We start from the raw sequence: 23,239 nt of genomic DNA, 5'->3' as shown, positions 1-23,239 counted from the left end.
GTGTTGTATGGAAACCAATTTGACAATACATTTCATATTAAAAAATTAAAAAAAAATTTAAAACAACAACAACAACAAAAAAGAAAATGGGTTTAGAGGGAATATACCTCAACCTAATAAAAGCCATATATGAAAACCCACAGCTAGTAGCATACTTGATGGTGAAAAACTGACAGCTTCCCCTCTAAAATCAGGAACAAGACAGGGATGTCCACTCTTACCACTTCTTTCTATAAAGTACTGGGGAACAAACCACAAAGGACTGGAAGTAAGTCCTAGTGACAGCAAACAGACAAGAAAAAGAAAAGGCATCCAAATTAGTAAGGAAGAAGTAAACTGTCACTGTTTGCAGATGACATAATACTGTACACAGAAAGCCTTTAAAAGACTCCACCAAAAAACTAGTAGAATAAATAAATTCAGTAAAGTTTCAGGATACAAAATTAATATATAGAAATCTGTTTCATTTCTATATGCTAATAACAAAGTAGCAGAAAGAGAAATTAAGAAAACAATTCCATTTACACTTGTACCAAAATAAATAAAATATCTAAGAATAAACTTAGGTGAGGAAGTGAAAGACCTGATTTTAGAAAATTATAAAACACTGATGAAAAAAACTGTAGACACAGAAACAAATGGAAAGACATACCACAACCATGGAATGGAAGAATCAATATTGTTAAAATGTCCATACTGCCCAAAGCGATCTACAAATTCAATACAATCCCTACTAAAATACCAATAATATTTTTCACAGAACTAGAACATATAATACTAAAATGTCCGTGGAACCACAAGAGACCCCAAATAGCCAAAGCAATCTTGAGAAAGAACAAAGCTGGAGGTATCACAATTCTAGATTTCAATATACACTACAAAGCTATAATAATAAAATCAGTATGGTACGGCACAAAATAGACACATGGATAGAACAGAGAGCCCAGAAATAACCCACACTTATATGGTCAATTCATCTACAACAAAGGAGGCAACAATATTTACCTGGGAAAAGACAGATTCTTCAATAAATGGCGCTGGGAAAACTAGAGAGTTCTGTGCAAAAGAGTGAAACTGTAGCATTTTCTTACACACAAAGCTAAACTCAAAATGGATTAAAGACCTAAATGTGAGACCTGAAACCATAAAACTCCTAGCAGAAAGAGGCAGTAATCTCTTTGACATCGGCCTTGGCAACATGTTTCTAGACATGTCTCTGAAGGTAAGGGAAACAAAAAGCAAACATAATCTATTGAGACTACACGAAAAATAAAAAGCTTTTGCACAGCAAAGGAAAGTATCAACAACAAAAGGAAACCTACTGAATGGGAGAAGATATTTGCAAATGCTATATCTAGTAGGGGGTTAGTATTCAAAATATATAAAGAACTTATACTAAGTCAACACACACAAAAAACCAAATCACTCAATTAAAAAATGGGCAGAGGACCTGAATACACATTTTTCCAAAGACATCCAGATGGCCAACAGACACGTGAAAAGATGCTCAACAACACTTGTCATCAGGGAAATACAAATCAAAACCACAATGAGGTATCACCTCACCCCTGTCAGAATGGCTGGAATCAAAAAGACAAGAAATAAGTATTGGCAAGGATGTGAAGAAAAAAGAACCCTTGTGTACTGGTGGTGGGAAGGAACATAAATTTGTGCAGCCACTGTGGAAAACAGTATGAAGGTTTCTCAAAAAATCAAAAACAGAAATACCACATTATCCAGTTATTCCACTATTACATATTCACCTAAAGAAGATGAAAACACTACCCTATGTTTACTGCAGCATTATTTATAATAGCCAAGATACGGAAGCAATCCAAGTGTTCATCAACAGATAAATGGGTAAAGGAGGTGTAGCATATATACATCATGAAATGTTACTCAGTTATAAAAAAAAAAAAATAATGCAATCTTTTCCATTTGTGACATGGATGGACCTAGAGGGTATTATGCTGAGTGAAATAAGTCAAACAAAGAAATGCATATGATTTCACTTATATATGGAATCTAAAAAACAAAACAAAGAGCAGAAACAGACCCAAAAATACAGAGAACTGATGGTTGCCAGAGGGGGAGGGGGGCAAAATGGGTGAGGGGGAGTGGGAGACACAGACTTCAGTTAGGGAATGAGTAAGTCATGGGGATGAAAGGCACAGCATAGGGAATAGAGTCAATGGTACTTTAATAGGGTGTGTGGTGTCAGAAAGTAATTGCACTTGTGGGAGCACAGGATACCACAGAGCTGTGCAATCACTATGGGGTACACCTGAAACTAACATAACACCATGTGCCAACCAGACTTCAATACTTAAAAAAAAAAGAATAAAGATAGAGGTTTAAAGGAGATTCTGACTCCCCAGAGAGTAATTTCTAAAAAAAAAAAAAAAAAAAAGGAAGATGAGAGTCCCCTGCACACTTTGTCCCACCTCCTGATTTTAGTGAGTTTCATTGTTATTCTTTACAGTGTCTGCAGGGCCCCTCTGGATCCCTCTAATGCTGTTCCTTCTGCTCAGATGCTCTTCCAGAGACCCAACTCTCTCTGTGAAGCTAATGTTTGTTGAATGATAAAGGTTTGCTTTTGGCAACCCAAGAATGTTTTCTAAATAATATTTCCTCACACAAAACCCAAACTCAGATGTTTGTTACCTTTGTTCTTTCGGTAGAATGTTAGGATTAAAAGGCACCCCAGACATCACCCAGGAACATCCTCTTATTTTACTGATGAGGAAATGGAAATCTCAACAGGTCAAGTGACCAGATATAGGTGACAAACATGGATTAGGTCTTCACAGGCAATGCCCCTTCTTCCCACAAATCCAGAAAAAGCCAAATCAGGCACCCGCATCTTGCTGAACCTGACCTGTCATTGGCACTCTGCAAAGCAAACCCACCAGAACAACAATTTCATTAAAATTGATGAGGCGTGTCCAGGATACAGAGCTTTGAAGGAAGTGCTGCCTTGGTCCAATATGCCCTTGACCATCACAAAGGGCTCTCCTGTCCATTTATCTTCTTTGACCCGTGCATATTCAGTGGAGGGAATGACTAAGGCAGAAGGGAGGCTTGATCTTCCATAAGGCAAGATGCAACTTGTGGATCCATGAAATGGGAAATGCTTGTTCTGTTTTTTTGACTTCAGGCTTTACTAGATAGAGATTAAATAGATGGGCTGTCCCTTTTAGTGGAGACCACTGGTTTCCTCTCCCCTTTACCCTTCTCCTTGACAAGCAACTCCAGGCAGCACCATGAAGCCACTAAGGTACAGAACTGCAGTCCTACGGATCACCACATCGTAGTGCCATCACCCTAGATAAGCTCTTCAACCTCTGGGTAGGCCTCAGCTCTCTCGTTTGTACAAAGAGGGTAACACCACCTGATACAGAGCATCCCCGAGAGGATAAAGTCAGACTGCATGTAGAATGTCTACCATGGTGCCTGGCATACCGTAAAAACTCAATAAATGGCTATTATCTATAGACTTTAGAAGACTGGTTCTCTAGAACCATAAAAGAATGTCACGCATCTCTGATCTGAAGCGCAGGACCGTGGAAACGCCAAGAGGACACAGAGTGCGGAAATGGGAATGTTTACATGTTTTCATATACTGCATGGTTTGGGCAGATGATTTTAAGTCAAGTGTCTGTCCCTTCACGAACACGTTTTTGGTGGGCTTGGGGCTGCTAAGGCAAAGACTGACCTGCATGGAAAGGCCTAGTGACAAAGAGCCTGGTGCTCAATGGAAAGGTCACTGCTTGCAGAGAATGATTACTGGTTTGTACCATAGCTCGGCCCAGCTTGCAGCACAAAAACTCTTAAGAAAAATGCATTTACTTAAAGACACTGACTGTAATTACAGATCTTTTCCTTCTGAAGCTTCGAAAGACTATCAGCCCTTCCACATTAGCATCCTCTGTCCATGGCCACTTCTCAGAAAGCAGTTTCCCTGGAAGTCCGCCTGAGGTGTTGGTTAGTGCAGCTCTAATGAGAAAGGGTAGCTCTTTTGAGCCGGAATTTCTGCTTTCTTTATTGCCTCCCTGCTAGTCTTAGCAGATGCTAAAAGCTGTGTGAGGGCGGCATGAAGCCAGGGCTGGTACTGAGAAAGTTCAGACCCTCGTATTCAATCACCCTTCCATCCACAGACAAGGTCGGGGCTAGGGGCAGGGCACTGAGCCAGGTCAGCAGCCTCGTGTTCTTGGGACCTCACCAAGCTTCTTTGTTGCCACCTTGATGGAGGCAAGACACGGGCACAGCAGACAGACCCCGAGTGCCTTTCCCTGCCCCCACTGAGATGCGTCCTGATGAAGGCATTTGGCTTCAGCTGTCTCACTGCCCAGATGAATGCAAGTATAGAAATGCTCCTCCCTGCCCTGCCCCAGCCCGACGCCAACTGAGGCTTTCTGTAAAAGGCAAAAGGAGGGTGAAGAGGAACCCACTCGACGAACTGTCAAAGCCTGGATCCACCTGCCAAAACTTTTAGGAACCGTCTAGCCCCACCTAGATAAGGAAGCAAACTGAACCCAGATCCCTTGTTTCCCCTTCTAGTTTCAGACCTTGCTCCTCAACCATCTATAGAGATGACACTGTAAATGGAAGGAGTGTCCAGCGACCGCAAATACAGGTGTGGCGGCTTCCTCTTCCTCTGCTCTCTTGGCCTGTTTCTTTTCCCTGTGTACTTTCTCCTTTTCCTCTTCTCCACGTCCCCCACTCCAGGAGGACTCAGGCTGTGCACTCATTCCCTTACGTGAGATTAGGGGGCAATTGAGGGCTGGGGGCATGAGGACACCCAGTTGGCAACTCTTACTAGCTTTTGCTTTCCAAAATTTTAAGCTCTTTAGCTCTTACCTACCAGTGGAGAAGGTGAAGGAAGGGGATTCTCGATATGAACTAAACGTCTCGGAGCCATAGGTGAGCGTGTAGGTCTTCTTCCACCCTTAGATTAGAAGATGAGACTCCCCTGGGCTGAAGGAAAGAGGGAAAAGAGATCTGTGGGTCCTGACCCGGGACAGTAGGTCTCCTTTTTCTCAGCAGAGCATGGAGAAGAGGCAAGACTCTAACGGGAAGTGCTCACTCCTAGGGTCTGGGTTTGCCAGGAGCGAAGGGCTTCCAGAGACACAGGCTTTCAGGGCTAAAACCTGAACTGTCTCACACAAAGCAGGAAGGTTGGTTATCTGACCACTACGCATCCAGGCAGACAGGACCATGAGGAGACTTGCAAAAGATTCCTGCTCCCCAAAACAAAGCCTGAAGATGGGATGTCATGAAGAGGAAAGGTGGATGTCTAAGGGCAACCCATGTGTACTAATACTTGGGACACCTGAAATCTCCTAAAAGCCCATGGGGGGATAGCCCAAGAGTAACAGCTGAAATTTACTTCCAGTCCAGTATAATGGAGCTCAAGTCAGAAATTAGGTTAAGAGACACGATACAGTATTTTCTACACACCTGACTTTGTGATTGAGATTCACACCCATATGAAGTCAGGCAAGGATGACACACGGAAGTCGGGGGGCCCAAAGCACTGTCAGATTGCAGCCTGCAGCAGAACATGAATCAGTGACTGGGGCATCGAAGGGGCCTTTATTTCCTCAACCACTATGATGCGCATCTTTCAGGTTGTTGTCTACAAATACATCCTTTAGTCCCTGGCCACCAATCACTCCTTCCTCCCAAACTAGTCTCAATGTCTAGGACAAGGAACACTGGGGGATGACAGGAGAGGAATGTCCTCACAGTCACGGTCTTGCTTAGAAGGGTATGGAGGGGAAGGCACAAGTTCCGAGGTGGGCGGTCCGAGCCCTTTGACAATAGCTGTTCCAGAAGCAGTCTGAGAGAGAAATGACATGAAGAAACCTGCTTTCCATCATGGGGAAGATTAGATTTGGGGTAGGAGCTACTTCATGGATTAATTTCATTTCCCATGCTAAATGAATTTGGGAAATGTTGAAACTTAATCTATCATCTTACATTTTTTAAAAATTTTATTTAAATCCCAGTTAATATACAATGTAATATTAGTTTCAGGTGTACAATATAGTGATTCTACACTTCCTTAGAACAGCCGGTGCTCATCACAACAAATGTGCTCCTTAATCCCCGTCACCTACAGGATGGGTTAAATAACGTTTACATTTCTTAAGCACTTAGGGTAATGCTGAGAACTAAGTTCCATCTTCCATTCTGAACTGCCTTCCCCAACTCAGCCCCACTCCTGGCCCTGAATCACAGATGATGGCAGGCCCAGCCTTGGTGGCCCAGCAAGCGTGGCACCCGCAGCAGACACAAGCTTGCGGATGAGAAGAACGTAGTCTGTCTGCAGCTGCCACAGCCCCATATCAGGTGCTGTTCAGAGCAGTATTTTCATGTGTCACCTGCTTACTTATGAGGAAACTGCATTTTGCTAACTTCAAAGGTAATTTTCATAAACCAAAGTTAAAAACACGGGCCATCTCCCTCAGCATATTTCCTGAGTGTGGTTAGAGCATGCCATGATGAGAAGGTACGAAGGACATTAAGGGGTTGCTTCATGGTTGCTCTGACTTGTGAAAAGAGACTTACAGTGAAGCACATGGTAATTCCTTGGGTCTGATGCCCTTTGAACCAGTGTTGTTGGAAAAAGTCCCAGCTGCCCTTGGTAGGAAGTGACACAGTGGCCCTGGACTGCTGAAAATGGGTGTGAAGAGCCAGAAAATGAGTTCTAGGTAAGGAAAAGAGGGGCCAAATGCATTGCTGTGCAGGGCATGTGTCCTTAACTTCAGGCTACAGTCCTTTCTGGTGGTCTGATCATGGGTTTGGATGTGAATGTTGATTTCCATCACCGTCACCCTTCGTGAGAGGGAAACCTGGGCATTATTCTGGACCGTGGGGACTGGCAGCACCACTCCTAGTTCGACTGCCTCCAGCAAGTCATTAGTGCAGTGGTTATGGCTGAGGGTGGGTGGGGAAGAGAAAGGTGTATTTTGAGGAATTCTCTATGGATGCTGATACACTTCTGAGCAGGCTTCATGAATAACCCCTGTAGCTCCACTCTAAATGCACAGGACAGAAGCAGAGCTCTTCACTTAGTGGGCCGATAATCATGATAGTGACTTCCATGTAGTCAATACCTGCCTCGACATGTCAAGCACAAAACTAAGAGCGTTGCAAACATTATTTATTTATATATAATGCTGGGAGATAGGCATTGTTCTACCCAATTTGGCACATGGAAGACTCCCAGTATTTGATGAGTGAATAAATCAACTAAAGTAAGCAAATCCCCCCCTTCCCCTCACAAAAGAAACTAACACTTATGGAGCATGTACTGAGCCAGACACCATGCTATCATATTTATATGTATTCGCTGGGCTGACCTTCTCACTGCCTGAGATAGGTTTAAGAATTTTGCTTGGGGCGCCTGGGTGGCTGAGTTGGTTGAGTGTCTGCCTCTTGGTTTTGGCTCAGATCATGATCCCAGGGTTGTGGGATCAAGCCTCATGTCAGGCTCTGTGCTGAGCATTGAGTCTGCTTAGGATCCTCTCTCTCTCTCTCTCTCTCTCTCTACCCCTCCCTCCCTCCCTCCCTCCGCCCCTCTACCCCCTAGATCTCTCTAAAATAAAATTTAAAAAATTCTTTAAGAATTTTGCTTTATGTGTAGGAAAACTGAGGCTGAAAAGTTAAACAACCTGTCCAATGTCACACAATAAGTGGAAGAGCCCAGACCTGCCTTTCTTCTTTCTACTTTATCAAACTGCTGGGAAATGGGTATATGGTCCAGACCCAGGGAGGGGGAAAAGTGGGGGAGGAAGAAGGAGCTCTCATCAGATACGGATAAATATCTTCCAGAAAAAGGGACTAAAGTGTGAGAAGAGAAGAGGCTTGGAGAAGGAATCTGAGAGCTTGGAACCATTAATAAGAACGGAGATCCCACCCATTTCAGGATCCAAATGTTCCCCAAAGTTTTGCTCACGAGCATGAGACTGACTTCCATGGTGCCCAAGGAATGGAGGAGATTTACATATGGTTCTGCTTAAAAGGTAAGTTAGGACAGCTCACATTGTGTAATGCGGCATACCTGTCTGTCCCCAGTGTCTCAATGATGTTTGTGAGGCAGAGAGAGAAAATGATACGAGGCAGAGAAGAGGATAAAAAGCGCTGACCCCGGTTGAGGCTCTGAAGCCCACTGGACCCCAGACTCTGCTATCACGAGGTGAGGGTGTGCCATGATCTCTAGAATTCTAGGGTCTGGATTCCTACCCTGTGGAAGAAATGCCCTAATGGACTGTGGGAGACCTGGGTTTGAATCCTGGTGTGGGGTAACCTTGTATTTGTGTTTCCATGGCCAGAGACCTCCTTTAGGATATTACCTCTCATGTGCTCCCTGAAGGGGAGGCTGACTTAAGGTAATTTTGAGGGGTAGGAGGAGACCTCAGGCTGGCTCAGCCCTTTGTCCTCTTTGGGATCCACCTGTCACTGAGAGAGCACCTTCTTAGCTCCTCAGCGGTAAGCTTACAGAGGAGAACCCAGAGGCAGGTCTACATCATTGGCTGGGCCAGGGAGAGGGTGAGTTGGTCTGTTTCAGGAATGAGACATTAATAAACTGTTCCTACAATACATTTTCTGACACACTTCTTAGGTACTCAAGGTGATTTTTTTTTTAATGTTTTAAGACATTTAAAAAAAAAATTTTTTTTTCAACGTTTATTTATTTTTGGGACAGAGAGAGACAGAGCATGAACGGGGGAGGGGCAGAGAGAGAGGGAGACACAGAATCGGAAACAGGCTCCAGGCTCTGAGCCATCAGCCCAGAGCCCGATGCGGGGCTCGAACTCACGGACCGTGAGATCGTGACCTGGCTGAAGTCGGACGCTTAACCGACTGCGCCACCCAGGCGCCCCTTAAGACATTTTTTAAAAGACTTTTTTTTTTTTTTAAAGAAATCTCTATACCCAACAAGGGGGCTCAAACTCACAACCCTGAGATCAAGAGTCACACTCTCCACCAACTGAGCCAGCCAGGCGCCTCTCAAGGTGATATTTTTAATCCTCACCTGCTTAACTCTTGTGTCTCTCAGTTGTTCAGAACTTGGACAAGGATTTATTAGGTCTCCAAAACTTCAACCCTCAGCTCTGTTACTTTCTTCCTGTCCTAGAGCAGGCTGATACTTAACTTCTCCGAACCTGACTGCATCATCTATTTAAAACAAAAAAAAAAACAAACAAAAAAGGATAATCATACCTTCCTCACAGGATTATTTGTGAGACGGAGATGGTTAATACATGTAGTTAGCACAGTGCTTGGCACAATGCAAGTGCCCAGTAAGTGGAGGTATTCTTGTCTCCAGGAGTTACACCCCATGGAGAGCCAAAGTAATAATGCCTAACAGTTGCCTCTCTGGAGGGTTTTTTGATTAGCTGAGGGCTGCATGCACAGCCTACCCTCCCTCCCCATGGTGATGCATTCACTCAACAAATATTAATTGCCTCTCTGAGAAGACAGAAGAATTTCAAGTCAGGAAGGACTTCAGAGTCCAACCTAAGATGGCAGCTGTTCACTGGGCCTTACCCCCAAAACAGGAGAAGCTGCTACGGCCCACTTGGGGAAGAGGGCTTTGGGGCCTCACCCTCCTGAGCCGTGACTCTTGTCACACCCACAGCAGGTGGGAGCTGGGCCCAAGGAAGGCACATACAGCCATGGCCCTAAGCACAGCGGGTTCAGAGCCATGCACCAGGCAACGTGAGGAGACAGTTCGTTTTCCCCCAGACAGTCTGGGGCCCCTGACAAATAGGTGTCTCGATTCCTTTCTATCTAAAGCCAGGGTAGCAGCATTTGCCACCAAACAGCTGGGCTGTGAGGATTACCATCGTCTATAAATGGGCTTTAATGTAAACTATCATATTGACACACATGTTAGCTTCTTCCTAAAACACGCACACTTGGGGGCACCTCTGAGGGCCCTCACCATCAGCTGGCTGCCCCAGAATAGCTGGGGAGTGGCAGGATCCAGAACCGCTGTCACTGAGGGAATGGCTGTCTGGACGCTCTGGGATGATGCTACCTATTATGGCAATGTCTGCTACCAAAAGCACTGTGTCCTTTTAAGACCCTTTACATCATTTTCATAATTTAGCTAGAGAAATTGCACAATATTCATCACTGTTTTTTTTTCCATGAGATGTACATGCTGCCCTGGGGAGAGAGGAGAGGAGTCACTGGAGATCTGCCAGTTGGCTTGGGATGAACCAGAACCTGACATGGACGGGTCACCGAGTGCCTTTGCTATTGATGGACTATGAGAAAGAGGGTCATTGAAACCAAGCTAATGCAGGGTAAGTCAGCAGTGGGGAGAGAAGGCTTTGAGATATTACAAAATCAAGCCTGCCAAAGGCTTGGAAGACAGAGACCAACATTATGTGCACTGAAAGAAAGGGACTGGCAGGCAGTGTGGGGTGCGGGGGTGGGCTATGAAGTAGGGAAGGGAGAGATGCGTGTGTTTTCCGGGCAGCAGCAAGTTTTTCTCTGCCCCGGACTGGACAGGATTATCTGGGGCTTTTCGGGCCGGTATATCTGTTACTCGGGAAGACAGGAAGCCACAGGCATTTCTGATCAACTTAGTCTCTCCTATCTAGACAGATGCCCAGGGACGGTAGGCTGTGGCTTTATGGCCTGCATTAAGGCGAACAGGAGATTCGGCAGATCTCCATCAGTCAGCCAGCCACCTGCACGATGGCCCACGGCAGGAAAGGAGGGACGTGAAAGCTGCTGGGCGGTACCGTGCTCTCCACTCGTGAGAATGACAGAAGTGATTGGCGTCTCATCAGTATGTTGTCACCAGTCATTTTGCGTTATCCCTGCGTAGCAGTGGTCCAGGGGAACTGCCAGGAGAGGATGCAGCCACATGGCCCCCTCACATGTTCGGTGTACTCCACGAGACTCTGAGGCTGGAGATCGGGGCCACATAAACTGTGGCTTGCTGATCTTTGGGATCCCAGGGCAAGTCCTCACCATGGATGAAAAGTACAATGTGAAAAAAAACCAAGCCTGCCGTTTGGAATCTGACAGAGAAACATGCGGTTCAAATTTTCCCCACTCTGCGATGGGGCGGTGTGACCACCACACGGTCAGAAAGTGATATGAACACCTTAGGGTCACGTAAACTGAGCCCCTCATTCCATGGAAGCTCAGGAAGGTGGAGGGATTCACCCCAGCGCCACAAGGTAGGCAGAAGGCAGTTGCTGCGACATCTGACTAGGGGTTGCTTTACCCAGGAGCTCCTTCCAGGACACGGAGCGGGAAGAGTCATCCTCAGATGGTTTGCCCAGAGCCCACAGCTCACTTCCTGCACCCCCTTTCCCACTTCTGCTGGAAGAACAAAGGATCAAAGAGGAATGCAATGCTCAACGTGACAAAAAGACACACGTTAAACAAGAGCCAAGTAGTCCACACAGTAAAATGTTAGTTAAGGCAGGAAGAACTACAGTTGAACAGGACAGCCAACCCGGAGTGACTCTGGCGGTACACCCACCGCAAAGTGTTCTTTCCCCACTTTGCTGACGCCCAACTGTGCGAGCACATTCACAAGCTTGGCAGCGTTGCCAGGCACAGCTTTGGCAGCCTGACGTCTTGACAGAATTATCAATTTGCGTCCTCAGGAAACGAAGTAAAACATCAATTTTAGTTCATAAATAGCACACTTTAGTAAAGCTTTAGTAACACACTATGTACTTGGCTGATTGGTTAATAGCTCTTTGTTGTATGCGACAAGGAAAACTCATGAAATTTTGCCATTTTCCTACAAGAATTGAAGACAGAACATTCTGGAATGTTCAGGTCTGGTTGCAAACATCAGGAAGAGTCTTGTGGCCTACCAGTGGGTTTCAAACTTAGAGGAACACTGATCTAAAACTACCATCAGAGCTGGGATAGACATTCGTGTCATCAATGGACAAGAGATGTGCACTCAGAGACACATTTCCATAAGGAACTGTGTGTGGACACCATAAGAAATAAGAGGTGTGTCTGCCATTGGGTTAGCTTGCAGAGCCCCACAGGGGAACTTCTCAGTCAGGTTCCTGGGAATTGCTGGAAGGGAGGGGGAGGCTACAGGATCTGCTCCGCTGAAATCTCTGAGAACAGCCAGTCCATCCTCTCAGAAACTTTGACACTCGACTTGTCAGAGGGGAGGAGGTGGGCCCTGACAAGTTCTGGATCTATAATTGCATGATTCATCCTTCACCCTTTTCAATTTTTCTTGTCCTCCCCCAAAATCTGCCCTGTAAACGATCTGCTCAACTGCCAGAAAACTGACTGGTTTGGACCCTGGCTTGGACAGGCACGGAGAGATCTACCACAGACAGGAGCTGTGACTCCCTCCTCTTGTTTAAAAACGCACGGTGGCGGGGCACCTGGGTGGCTCAGTTGGTTAAGTGTCCAACTCTTGGTTTTGGCTCAGGTCGTGACCTCGCGGTTTATGAGTTCGAGCCCCCCGCCGGGCTCTGTGTTGACAATGCAGAGCCTGCTTGGGATTCATTCTCTCTCTCTCCCTCCCTCTCTCTCTCTCTGCCCCTCCCCTGTTCGCTCTATCACTCTTTCTCAAAATAAATAAATAAACTTAAAAAAAAATGCATGGTGGTTAAGGGCTTGGGTCCCAGAGACAAAATAGATATGGATTTAAATCCTAGTTCTACTAGCTATATGCCCTCTCAAGCCTTAGTTTCCTTATCTATACATTGGAGACACTATCTCAGAGGGCTGTGGTGAAAACGAACAACAATGGACATGAATGCAGGAAGATTACTTAGCTTACAGCTGGCAGCAGAGTGAGTGCTAAAAGCCCACCGCTCCTGCTGCTGTTACTAGCCGCTGACCTCCAGCGGGTGCTCTGTGCTCTATGGCAAACGCGATGTCTTCTGTGACACCTCTCCTAACCACCGAGATTCTCCTTTCCTCAACTTCCATCGCCCCCGTTCCAACACTTCAACACACACTTCTCTGCACAGTTATGTAAAGATCTCATGCAAATGCCTCGTACTGTTTCCCCGTCCCTCAAACTAGCTTGTCAGCTCCTGGAAGGCCTGGCTTTGCTGTATATTGGTTCTTTCACCACAGTCCCCTTCCGCTTGATGCTGGGGTTCAAGTGGTTCGAATACACCACAAACAAGCAAATAAGTTGTTGGATAAATAAACGGGCGAAGCGCACACGTGTAATTTTTTCAGGTATGCACATATTTGGCATTTACGACACAGAGAGACAAGTAATGAGAAACGATGAGATGTGGGGTTTCATCTCCCAGTGTGCAAGTGAATTACCGCCCAGCCACAGGCTGGGTGTCTATAAAATGCAGCAACTACCACCTGCCACCCTCCCGGGGCTGGTGAAAATGGATTGGGCTTCTGAGCAGCAGCGGTGAAACACAACCAGCTCCTTGATGTTAAGTAAAGAAGAGTATCTGGGTTCTGATGCAAACAAATGGGGCTCATTCTCTTTTAGCATTTCCCAGCTCTGACTGCACAAAACAAGGCAAATAAAATAGGTCTCAGCTCTCCAGAGAAATATTCTGGTAGCTCATGACAGTGCCAGGATATTTTTCAAAAGGCAAATCTAAATTCTTTCTCACTTTAGCCTCCCTTTCCTTTGTCTCCTGCCTAAGGAGATCACAACAACTCTGACCACCATTGTACAGTAACTATCTTTATTCTTAAAATCTTTATTTTACTCTGCTTTCTAGTTGCTGATTTATTTTTTTAAAAGTTTATCTATTTCAAGAGTGAGAGAGTAGGGGAGAGGCAGAGAAAGAAAGAAAGTGAGGGAGAGAAAGTGGAGGAGGGGAAGAGAGAGACAAAGAGAGAGAATCCCAAGCAGTCTCTGCCCTGTCAATGCAGAGCCTGAGTCAGGGCTCAGTCTCATGAACCATGAGATCATGACTTGAGCCAAAATCAAGAGTCGGATGCTTAACCAAGTGAGCCACCCAGGTGCCCCTCGGTAGTTGATTCAGACCAGAGGTGACTGTTCCCTCCCTATCAGTATTCACATCAATTCTTCCTCTTCCTTCTCCGTGCTGCCTCCTTTTTCTCCATCTCCTAAATCTCAGGCCTCCCAGCAATGACTGTGTTAGCTGGACCTGCCTGGTCCCATAGGAGCCACCCCAAGTGAACGATGTTCCGACAGCTGGTTTAGGCCAAGGCCTACTGCACCAGCACCGTGATCAGAATCTGAAGGATCTATCCTTGTTTGCAACACTGATTCACCACGAACGGGATCAAGGCTAGTTGAGCTTTTTCGTGACTCAGACAATCACTACCATTGTACATCTGTTACAGGGTCCCTCACCTTCATAATGGTAACTATAGTGTGGCTAACACCGGTGCTACTTATGATCTTGGGAACATTTTGAACTCCCAAGGGAAAGGGTATTGGGTTAATATGAGGTGGTAAAATTTCAGAATGCAGAACGTATGTCCCTTAGGATAACAAGGCAGAGGAAATAAACATAAACATAACACAGGACAGTGGTTCACAAATGTATCTTAGCAGTAGAGCCCTGTCCTCAAATGAAACCTTCAGCGGAATCCCACTCCTGGCTCAGATAAGTTCTGTTTGGAAGGCAGGGTAAGGTGGTGCAGGCATGGGACCGAGCCCACCTTTCTTCCTCCTCAGCCCTTTCCCTCCTTTCCTGAAGTGCTGGTTCCTACAGCATCCACAAGGAGCCCCTAGGCTTCCATGAGTGAAGGAGGGACAGGGAAAGAACATGAATTTACATATACAGTGACAGGCCTTGTAGGACCATGTGGACAACATAGATATCTGCATATCAATGGTCCCATTGCTTTTGTCTTTCTAGTTTATATGTTTCTTAGCCTGGATTTTCACGTATATATATTTTATTACAATTGGTATATTTTTATAACGCATCTCAAAATCTTTGCAGAATAAGTCGTTGTCGGGATATGTGCACACAGTTCTAGGAAGAGGGAGGCTGGAATATTACATCCATGACAAGACATTCACAGGATTTGGTTTCACTTGCTATACAACCCACCATTCTGAAAGGTGCTGTTTCGTATTTTACTGTGTTTTATACATGCTGGCTGAGAGCAAACCAAATGAAAACTAAATACAATCTAAGATGAACTCTACAATTCTTAAGAGCCTTAAAAATAGAGCTTTACTATAAGAAGATTACACTTTCCCCTGAACAATGAAAGGTATTCTCAATACCACTTGTAATAAGACATTAAACATGGATGGTCTAATTAATTAGTCCCTTTAGTTCTGCTGTTATATTTATTAGGAAGAGGGGCAATATTAAGGAATACTTTGCTAAGTGAGATTTCTGTGGACTTTTAAATTATAAAACAGTCTGCTGACTTAGAAAAATACTGCTTTGTGTAAATCTGACTAAGGGCTATTAATTTCCTAAATTATCTACAGAAAAACATAACATATATTTAAATTTCCATCAATTTGAAAGACTCGAGAAAAAAAATTGAAATTCAAACAATTGCAGTATATAACTTTTCTGATTTTTAAAGGAATATTTATAGCTTGAAAGGGAAAAGCTGGTGAAATATATAAAAATCAGAGAGGCAATTCTTTTCCTATTTTAGGAAAATTATAGTTCTTGAAGAAGACATTGAAAATTAGCTCTCAGTTGACACATACTCATTATGCTGGAATTTCTAAAGGCTCCTCCCCTTTTTATTTCTGAGAAGAGAAACACATCTCTTTCAGAACGAGAAGAATGGTTTTAATGACCTAAGATTCTAAGGTAACGATCTATAATCTACAGCCCAGGAACCAGATCCATCAGACAGCCTGCTTTCAAGAATAACTTTCATATTTTCAAAACTGTTGAAAAAAAATCAAAAGAAGAATAAGATTTCTTGACATGTGAAAATTACATGAAATTCACATTTCAGTGTCCGTGAATAAAGTTTTTTGGAACGCAGTCATACCCATTCATTTGCATATTGTCTACGGCTGCCTTCCTACTACCACGGCAGAATTGAGTAGTGGCAACCAAGACTGAATGGCCTGAAAGCCTAAAATATTTATACAGCCTAGCCTTTTACAGAAAAATTTGCTAACCCCTGACCTAAGAGATGGAGTCCACTCGAGGGCCCCTCTGTGTGTCCCCGGGATATGTGATAGGGTGCGTACCTGGTTGAGATGGCATAGGCATTTGTCAAGACACCAGAAACAGCAGAAGCAGCATCTGAACATGTACGTCGACCATGCATTATGCTGGTGGGACCGGGATCAAAACCAAATGAACAGAATCAGAAACACAGGAAAGAAGCAAGCAGGCAGTTTCTGCAGTCACACAGTATGTTTCTATTTGAGATTCATGCACCTGGGGAAGCACGGTAGCAATTTTCTCTCAGTGTGGGAGAAGTCCTTCTATTCTACATATGCTACTAATTATTACCATTATTATCACTGATGAGTGAAGTGTCTCTCCTGTGGGCTTACCTTGTTGTGATTGCTGTTGACCTCAGCAAAAATGGACACGGGTTAGTTTATATTTACTAGCAAAGGTAAACTAAGCCTTCTGGTTCTAGTAAGAAACAAAAAAATCTCTTTGCGTCTTCCCCTGAGTGCCATCAATTAAACTTTGCTTTTTCAAACCAGTTTGTATTCACGAAAAATTCATGTCCAAAGACAATAAAACCATGCATTGTAAATACTAGTTATGTGCCCATTAAAAAAAAAAAAAGAAGAAAAAGAATCAAGTTTTTCTGCAAAATAAAAATCCTATACTGAGACTTTCAGGGCTAAATTTCAAGGCACAAATTAGTCCTCTGAAATATAATTTGGACATGTGTATAACTCAAGAGTGAATAATTTAATAAAACTCACGGAGGAGGGGTAATTCAATGTGTCCCACCCACTTCCCAGATTAAAAAAAAAAAAATCCCTGTAAACAATCCTGAAATAGTGCTCTCTGAGGACCCCAGGAGTCACTCAACCTTATATGGACATTTTCTTGTCCCAGTGTTACTTCAATTGGATGAAACTTTATCTGGATACTTTTCAGCCTGGCTGTGGTTGTGAATGAGCCATTTCACGTAGGGAAGATCACACAGTGGCTGTATGAAGTGTTTAAATTGTAGACATGGTATGGAGCTGTACTGCTGAGGAAAAGTGTATCTTTTTAACCTAAGACAGGACACATTTCTATAGTAGTGACATCACTGAAGGAGAGTTTGGCCCATTGATCCTTTTGGGATCTCAGGAGTGATAAATAATCTTCAGACCTTTGCCAAAGTGACCGATTCACTGACTTCTCCTTTACATTTAGGGAAGGCTGCTGCCCCAGAGTTTAAGGTGTCTAGCTCTAGGAAGGATGGTTAAGGTCCCCTACTGCTCAATAATTTGTGATTATCTATTGCTGATGCATACAATAAATATATTTAAAATTAAAAAAAAAAAACTATTTTGTTCTTCAAAAAAATCCTTCTTGAGATTGAAGGATCAATTGGAAAATGCAGGAACCAGAGTAGTTAGATTTGGCTTGCAATTGGAATGCCTCTTCAAGTGACCAAAACGCATATATATTTTTATCATTTGAAATTTAGCCCTGAAAACATCACTATAGGATTTCCAAAAAGTTACACTTATTTTCTATTTTTTAAAGTTTATTTATTTATTTTTGAGGTGGGGGGGCAGGGGCAGAGAGAGAGGGGGAAAGATAATCCCAAGCAGGCTCTGAGCTGTCAGCACAGAGCCCAACCGGGGGTTCCAACCCACTAACCATGAGATCATGACCTGAGCCAAAATCAAGAGTCGGGTAGTCAACCGACTGAGCCACCCAGGCACCCCAGACTTGATTCTTTTTTAATCTGGGTACATAATTAGTATCTACAATGTAATCTTTCAATAGAAATACAAGAAAATACTCTATGATCAGGGCAGCTTCTTAACGTGCACTTCATGATGAGGAAGCTAGATAATTTTATGTGAAATTCAATCAATTATTCCTAATTGATAAGCTAATCTTAAGTCTTGATTATGGCCTTAAAAATATCAAACAATTTAAAATATAATAAAAAAATCTCCCTAATTTACCAAGGACACACAGTTATACCCAAAAGGTTAGAATTAGGTAAACTTGTGAAACTCTGACCAAGTCACAAGCACGGAGGTGGGGATGGGGAGAGATTAACATTGTGTGAGAACGGAAAAGTTGGGAAAAGTCCAACCCTCCCTTGTTTGGCAGGCCAGAAATACCATGAGAACAGCTGTTTTCCTGGTGTTCTGGTTTCCACTGGCATTCATAACCAAATGTGCATGGAAATAAAAACCAGGGAGGAGAAAAACCCCCAGGCACAAAAGCCCTACAGTTTTCGGTCTTTTGAGCTGAGATTTAGGTCAACTTGTCCATTTCTCATTCTTTAGGACGTTTTCTCTCTCTCTCCCTCTCTCTCTCCCACACACAGCTCTCTCACACACTCTTAACACACATTCTCTCACAACTCCCTCACACACACACTCTGACACACTCACACAGCTCTCACACTCTCTTAAGCACTCTCACACACTCTTACATTCTCTCACAACTCTTTCCCACACACATTCTCTCACACATATTCTCATGCATGTGTGCTCTCACACACAGACTCTCACACACACATATCCTCTCTCTTATATTCTTTCACAACTCTCTTACGCACTCTGACACACTCACACATGCTCTCTCACACATTCTCTCTTACACACATTCTCTCACAACTCTCTCACACACACACACACACATTCTCTCTCACACTCACTCACTCATTAAAGCTCCCTCTGTCCCTCATACACACAGGTCACTTCCCATGGCACCTCTAAAAAACAAAGGAGTAAGGAATATTTTAGCATTAAAACAGAAACAAGTGTTATTCCTATCTTGTAGTATTTCTTCTTATTCAAACAAAAAGCATGATATTTAATATTTAATATATTTAAATATATTTAAATAATATATTTAGTATGTTTAATATTTAATATATTCAAACATATTTAAATAATATATTTAATATATATATACTAACATATATACAAATATTTAATATTTAAACAAAAAGCATGCCCACAAAAAAGTGTGTGAATTTCATCTGAAAATTCCTCCCATTTGTTCAGCATTTATGTGAGAAGGAAAACCAGCTAAGGCAGGACTCCCTCCCCACCCCACCTCTGCCAGTTTGTTGGCAAAAAAACCCCAACAAACAAAACCATAAACAAAACAGAGGCTGGGGACCAAAAGGTTGCTAGGGGCCGGGTAAGGGATGGGAGCTCAAGAACACTGGAGCCTGCTGAATGGCCACTGTCACAGGTTCACATTCCTGTCCAGGGACCTGCTGTAGTTTTCCAGTGACTAACTTTTCTGCAAGTCAAACACCCCGTGCAATATGCATGACTGAGCTGCCTTACCTTGTCTTTCAGAGTGTTGTAAATGTACTTGAGAATGGTTCTTGGAATCCTTGCCACAGTGATTAAAAATGACCCTTTTATGGCTGTTCCTTGATGGTAGCAGAAAAGAGTGGAGAGAGACCAAAGGATTGGGCGATCAGGAGGGTCATTTTTATTTCTGGGAACAGGGGAAAAAAGGCGACATTTAAAAAACACCATTTAAAACTTCTCTCTGGTTCAAATCATCAATGGTACTAACATTTATAAAGCAGTAATGCAATAAGCATTTGGCAAAACTTTTATACTCCTTGGTAGCTAAGGTTAAATTCTTTCTTGGACTGACTCCTTTTCATGGCGCTCAATGCTACAAACAAACAGAACAGAAAATTAAAAAAAAAAAAAAAAAGTACTGATGAGTTAAAATAAACGTTTCCCTCTTTACAACACCTTCCCCTCCACCAAATCTTTAAGTCACCCTATAAATCTCATTTTCAGAAGCTTGATGATATAATAATTTCCAAGGTTTCAATTACATGTGTAAATACTGCCAGCATTAGCTTAGTGATTAAAATCACCACCAGAATCACATGACCAGGAAAGGCAGCCACAGAGACACCAGTGAGCTCCAGCTTAATGTTAAGGGATAGAAAATTCTGGCTTCTGCACAGCTCTAGGCTCCTAAAATCCAGCTGATTTCTGCTCTGCTCTTTAAAGGTCACTTCAGTGTGAATCATTTGTGGAACTTGTCATGACACAGCAAACAAGAATGCAAAAGTCAGTTTCACAGGCAGGGGCGGGGGCGGGAGGGGGGAGAAAAAACTGAAAACGAACAGAACGGGCACAACCTTCACTCTACCCCAAACCTGAAAGATAAAACAAAGGAGGGAGGGCTGGTGCAACCCCTCCCCTGACCCTCTGAATTCCCGCTGGTGCCAGTTCTAGAAAATGAGGCTCTTTCCGAGAAGCCACCTCGCGGATTCCAAGTGAAGCTTGGTTTCTTCATAATGGATTATTCTACAACTTGCTCCGGTTGCTAATAAGTCACGATGAATTAAGGTTTTGACAACAGCCTAGGTTTTGAGGGAGAAAAGGAATACGGCCAGAAATGTCTCAAGTGTTGGCAATGGCTGTATTTTGCTGTTACTGAAATCATCCAGGAAGGAAAAGAGAACGTGAAAAGTAATACTGGGAGCGGAGGAACTGTAATCCAATCATCCCACAAAAAGGGTGATGTGTGTTTCAATTCAATATTACTGAAAATAGGAAATACCAAGGAAGCTATTGCTGATACGAATTCATTTTGATCTGATAAACTAGGAGACTAATACAGGCCAGGAAAATCTGACACATTTTTTCCCTTTCCTCAGCTTTTTTTTTTTTTTTTTTTTTTAAAGGAAGAATGTTTACTTTTCCATTTAGGAGATTTATGTGCCTCAGAACTCGTTATCGTGCTCGAGACAGGGTGCAGGGACAAGAGGACAACACCTGCTTTCCATCTGGTGGGGAAACAAATGATGCGTAGGCCACTGTGAATGGAGGCTTTGGAGTCTGGTCCCCCAGGTTTTGAAGTCTGGGGTTGAGCATCATCTTGCTGAGAAGGTTTAGCGGGGACGAGATTAACCATTTCAGGCGGAGTGACTGCTGTGGTCCATGACACATCCTGGCTATCATGCCAGGCTCTCCGGGGCTTGGTTGGAAGAAGATGCAGAAGTTCCAGAAGCTGGGTTATCATGTGATGAGAGAGACAACTTTAAAAGGCGGCCCTTTACACTTAGGCCGGCTGGTGGAGTCAGGAGTCATTCAAGACCTGCCCCCACCCCCCCAAATTAGAAACGACCCTACAGAAAAGGGTTAAATGAGTGGAGTGTCTTTGAGGCTCCCACATTCTCTTCTTAGACCTTTCTCCATGTTCAAAGGTAACATCACCCTGTTATCCCTCCCTGCTGTGTTTCTGCCTGGGGCCTTTGTCTCTGTCTCCTTTACAATCAGCAAAGCCTGTCCCCAGGAGGAGTAACAGAGTGTATCTGGTGGGACTTACAATAATACTTATCTCTGAATTTCATTGTATTCGGAGCACTGGCTTGTGGAATGGCAATGGTGGCAATGCAGTGCTGGGCGTATTGGGCCACCCAGCGGCGAGCCACGAGGAAGCTGGGGCCTCCTGTCAGGCCTACCTTCCGTCTTTAGAGCCTGTTCCGTGTGGAGCCCCCGCCACCCCAATTCTGGGGGCGTGGCATGAGAAAGACCTGGGTGGCAGGAGAGGGTAGGGGACTCCAGGATGGGCCCCACAAGCCCAGCTTCTCCCTTCTTTTAAACTTGTGGCTGTCCTGAGTGCGAAAGGTGCCCGGCCCCATGCAAGGGAGCCAGAGCCCCAGCACACAGCAGCAACTCAAGTCGCTGGGCAGAGGGCTAGTGGTCCCATCCACCCAAGTCCTGTAGCAGCTTCGGGTCATGATACACAAGCACTGTACTGCAACTACCAGTCCTGCGGACAACAGAGCAGAAGGCCAAGCCACTTGGCCTTGAAGCAACTTCAGGGCGCTAGAGGCAAGTCTGAGCTCTACTTAGATGCAGCCTCGTGGTGCGAACTCTTCAATAGGATGGGAAATGAATTTTGTGCCAAGGCTCCTGGACAAGGACGGACATGAAAGGGAGGGATGGCCTCCAACGTAAATAGGTCCCAAGCAAAGGAACACAGTGTGGTCCCTGAAGAGACCCTCTTTTCCTGATGTTTCTTGCAGCAAGATCCCTGCAAGGCTCATGTTTCTAATTCTACGGAAAAAGGAAATTGTCTTTATTATGAAGAACAGGATTCTGTAGCTGTCCTCATCAACTCCTGTTAGGATTAGGAAATCTGTCTCCTAGCTAAATTCTACAGGCTCATCTGTTAGCCCATTTCCCTCACTTCCTTCTCAGTGAATCGAGAGCAGCTGGAAACCATCTTTTGTGTATTTGAAAGTGATGAAGACGCCATGCCTCAAGCGTCCCTTCTCCAAATTGCACAGTCCTAGTTCCTTCTATCACATCCCCAGCCACATCTTTATGGCTCTCCCTTGACCCCTCTTCAAGCAAATGGTTGTAAAAGAGAAATTTTACAGGTTGCCATATCCTGATACTTGATGGTGCTTGTATGAACTCGTCAGCTCTCTTACTGGTTAAATGAATGACAGAGCTGAATGCATTCTGGCTATATTTACTCCTTACCCTGAGTGCAGGCTAAAATGAGATATTGGCAACCTTGAGATAAAGAAAAACCTTATTTCAAAATTAGACACAAAGCAAAAAAGACAGTGGAACTCTTTAATAAAGAAACAGTGCTTGAATCAGTCATCATGCATTTTATTTTTATCAAAGTAATATATCAAATATTTTTTTTTTTTTTTTTGAGAGAGCGAGAGAGCGAGCATGTGCAGGGGAAGGGCAGAGGGAGAGAGAGAATCTTAAGCAGGCTCTACAGCAGACATGGGGCTCGACCTCATGACTGTGAGATCGTGACGTGAGCCAAAATCAAGAGTCAGACACTTAACTGACAGAGCCACCCAGGTGCCCCAGAGTAATACGTGAACTATCTTAAGTCAAATAGCATGAGGCTAAGCAGGAAAGATAGCAATTTGCTTTCCCCACTGCTAGTTTTCTTCCCCAGAGGTAATATCCTGGCTATTTCTTCTGAAACTCTCCCCTTAAGCTTCTCAATTACGTTCTTCCTGCCAGGTCTTATTTTTTCAGCCTCTTATATTGTCTACTGACTTCTCACTTTGAAAGATGTTTGTTGATTGTTTCTCTTATACAACCTAAACATCTTCCCATTCGCCCTTTCTCAATATAATTATACTGAAGTTTTTAGGGTTTTTT

The 23,239-nt window shown here is 43.9% G+C and overlaps 1 protein-coding gene across 21 annotated transcripts in view; it reads right to left on the bottom strand.

The window, feature by feature from the left end:
• SLC44A3 (solute carrier family 44 member 3) overlaps positions 1 to 23,239 on the bottom strand; it is a 328,287-nt gene that overhangs the window by 27,643 nt on the left and 277,405 nt on the right. For all 21 annotated transcript variants that reach the window (XR_006712487.1, XR_006712475.1, XR_006712476.1 and 18 more), the window contains 2 exons: positions 19,409 to 19,565; positions 16,154 to 16,237 (listed from right to left, as the gene is read on the bottom strand). Coding sequence is in view for 2 of the 21 variants with exons in the window: in XM_045478356.1 (XP_045334312.1) it covers positions 16,154 to 16,237; positions 19,409 to 19,565 (241 nt within the window). In the remaining 19 variants the exon portion in view is untranslated. The remainder of the gene's footprint in view (positions 1 to 16,153; positions 16,238 to 19,408; positions 19,566 to 23,239) is intronic.

Source organism: Leopardus geoffroyi, chromosome C1 (assembly GCF_018350155.1).
Source record: "Leopardus geoffroyi isolate Oge1 chromosome C1, O.geoffroyi_Oge1_pat1.0, whole genome shotgun sequence".
Lineage (NCBI taxonomy): Eukaryota > Metazoa > Chordata > Mammalia > Carnivora > Felidae > Leopardus > Leopardus geoffroyi.
The sequence above is the reverse complement of the archived record's forward strand: the minus strand, read 5'-3'. Positions and strand labels throughout refer to the sequence as shown.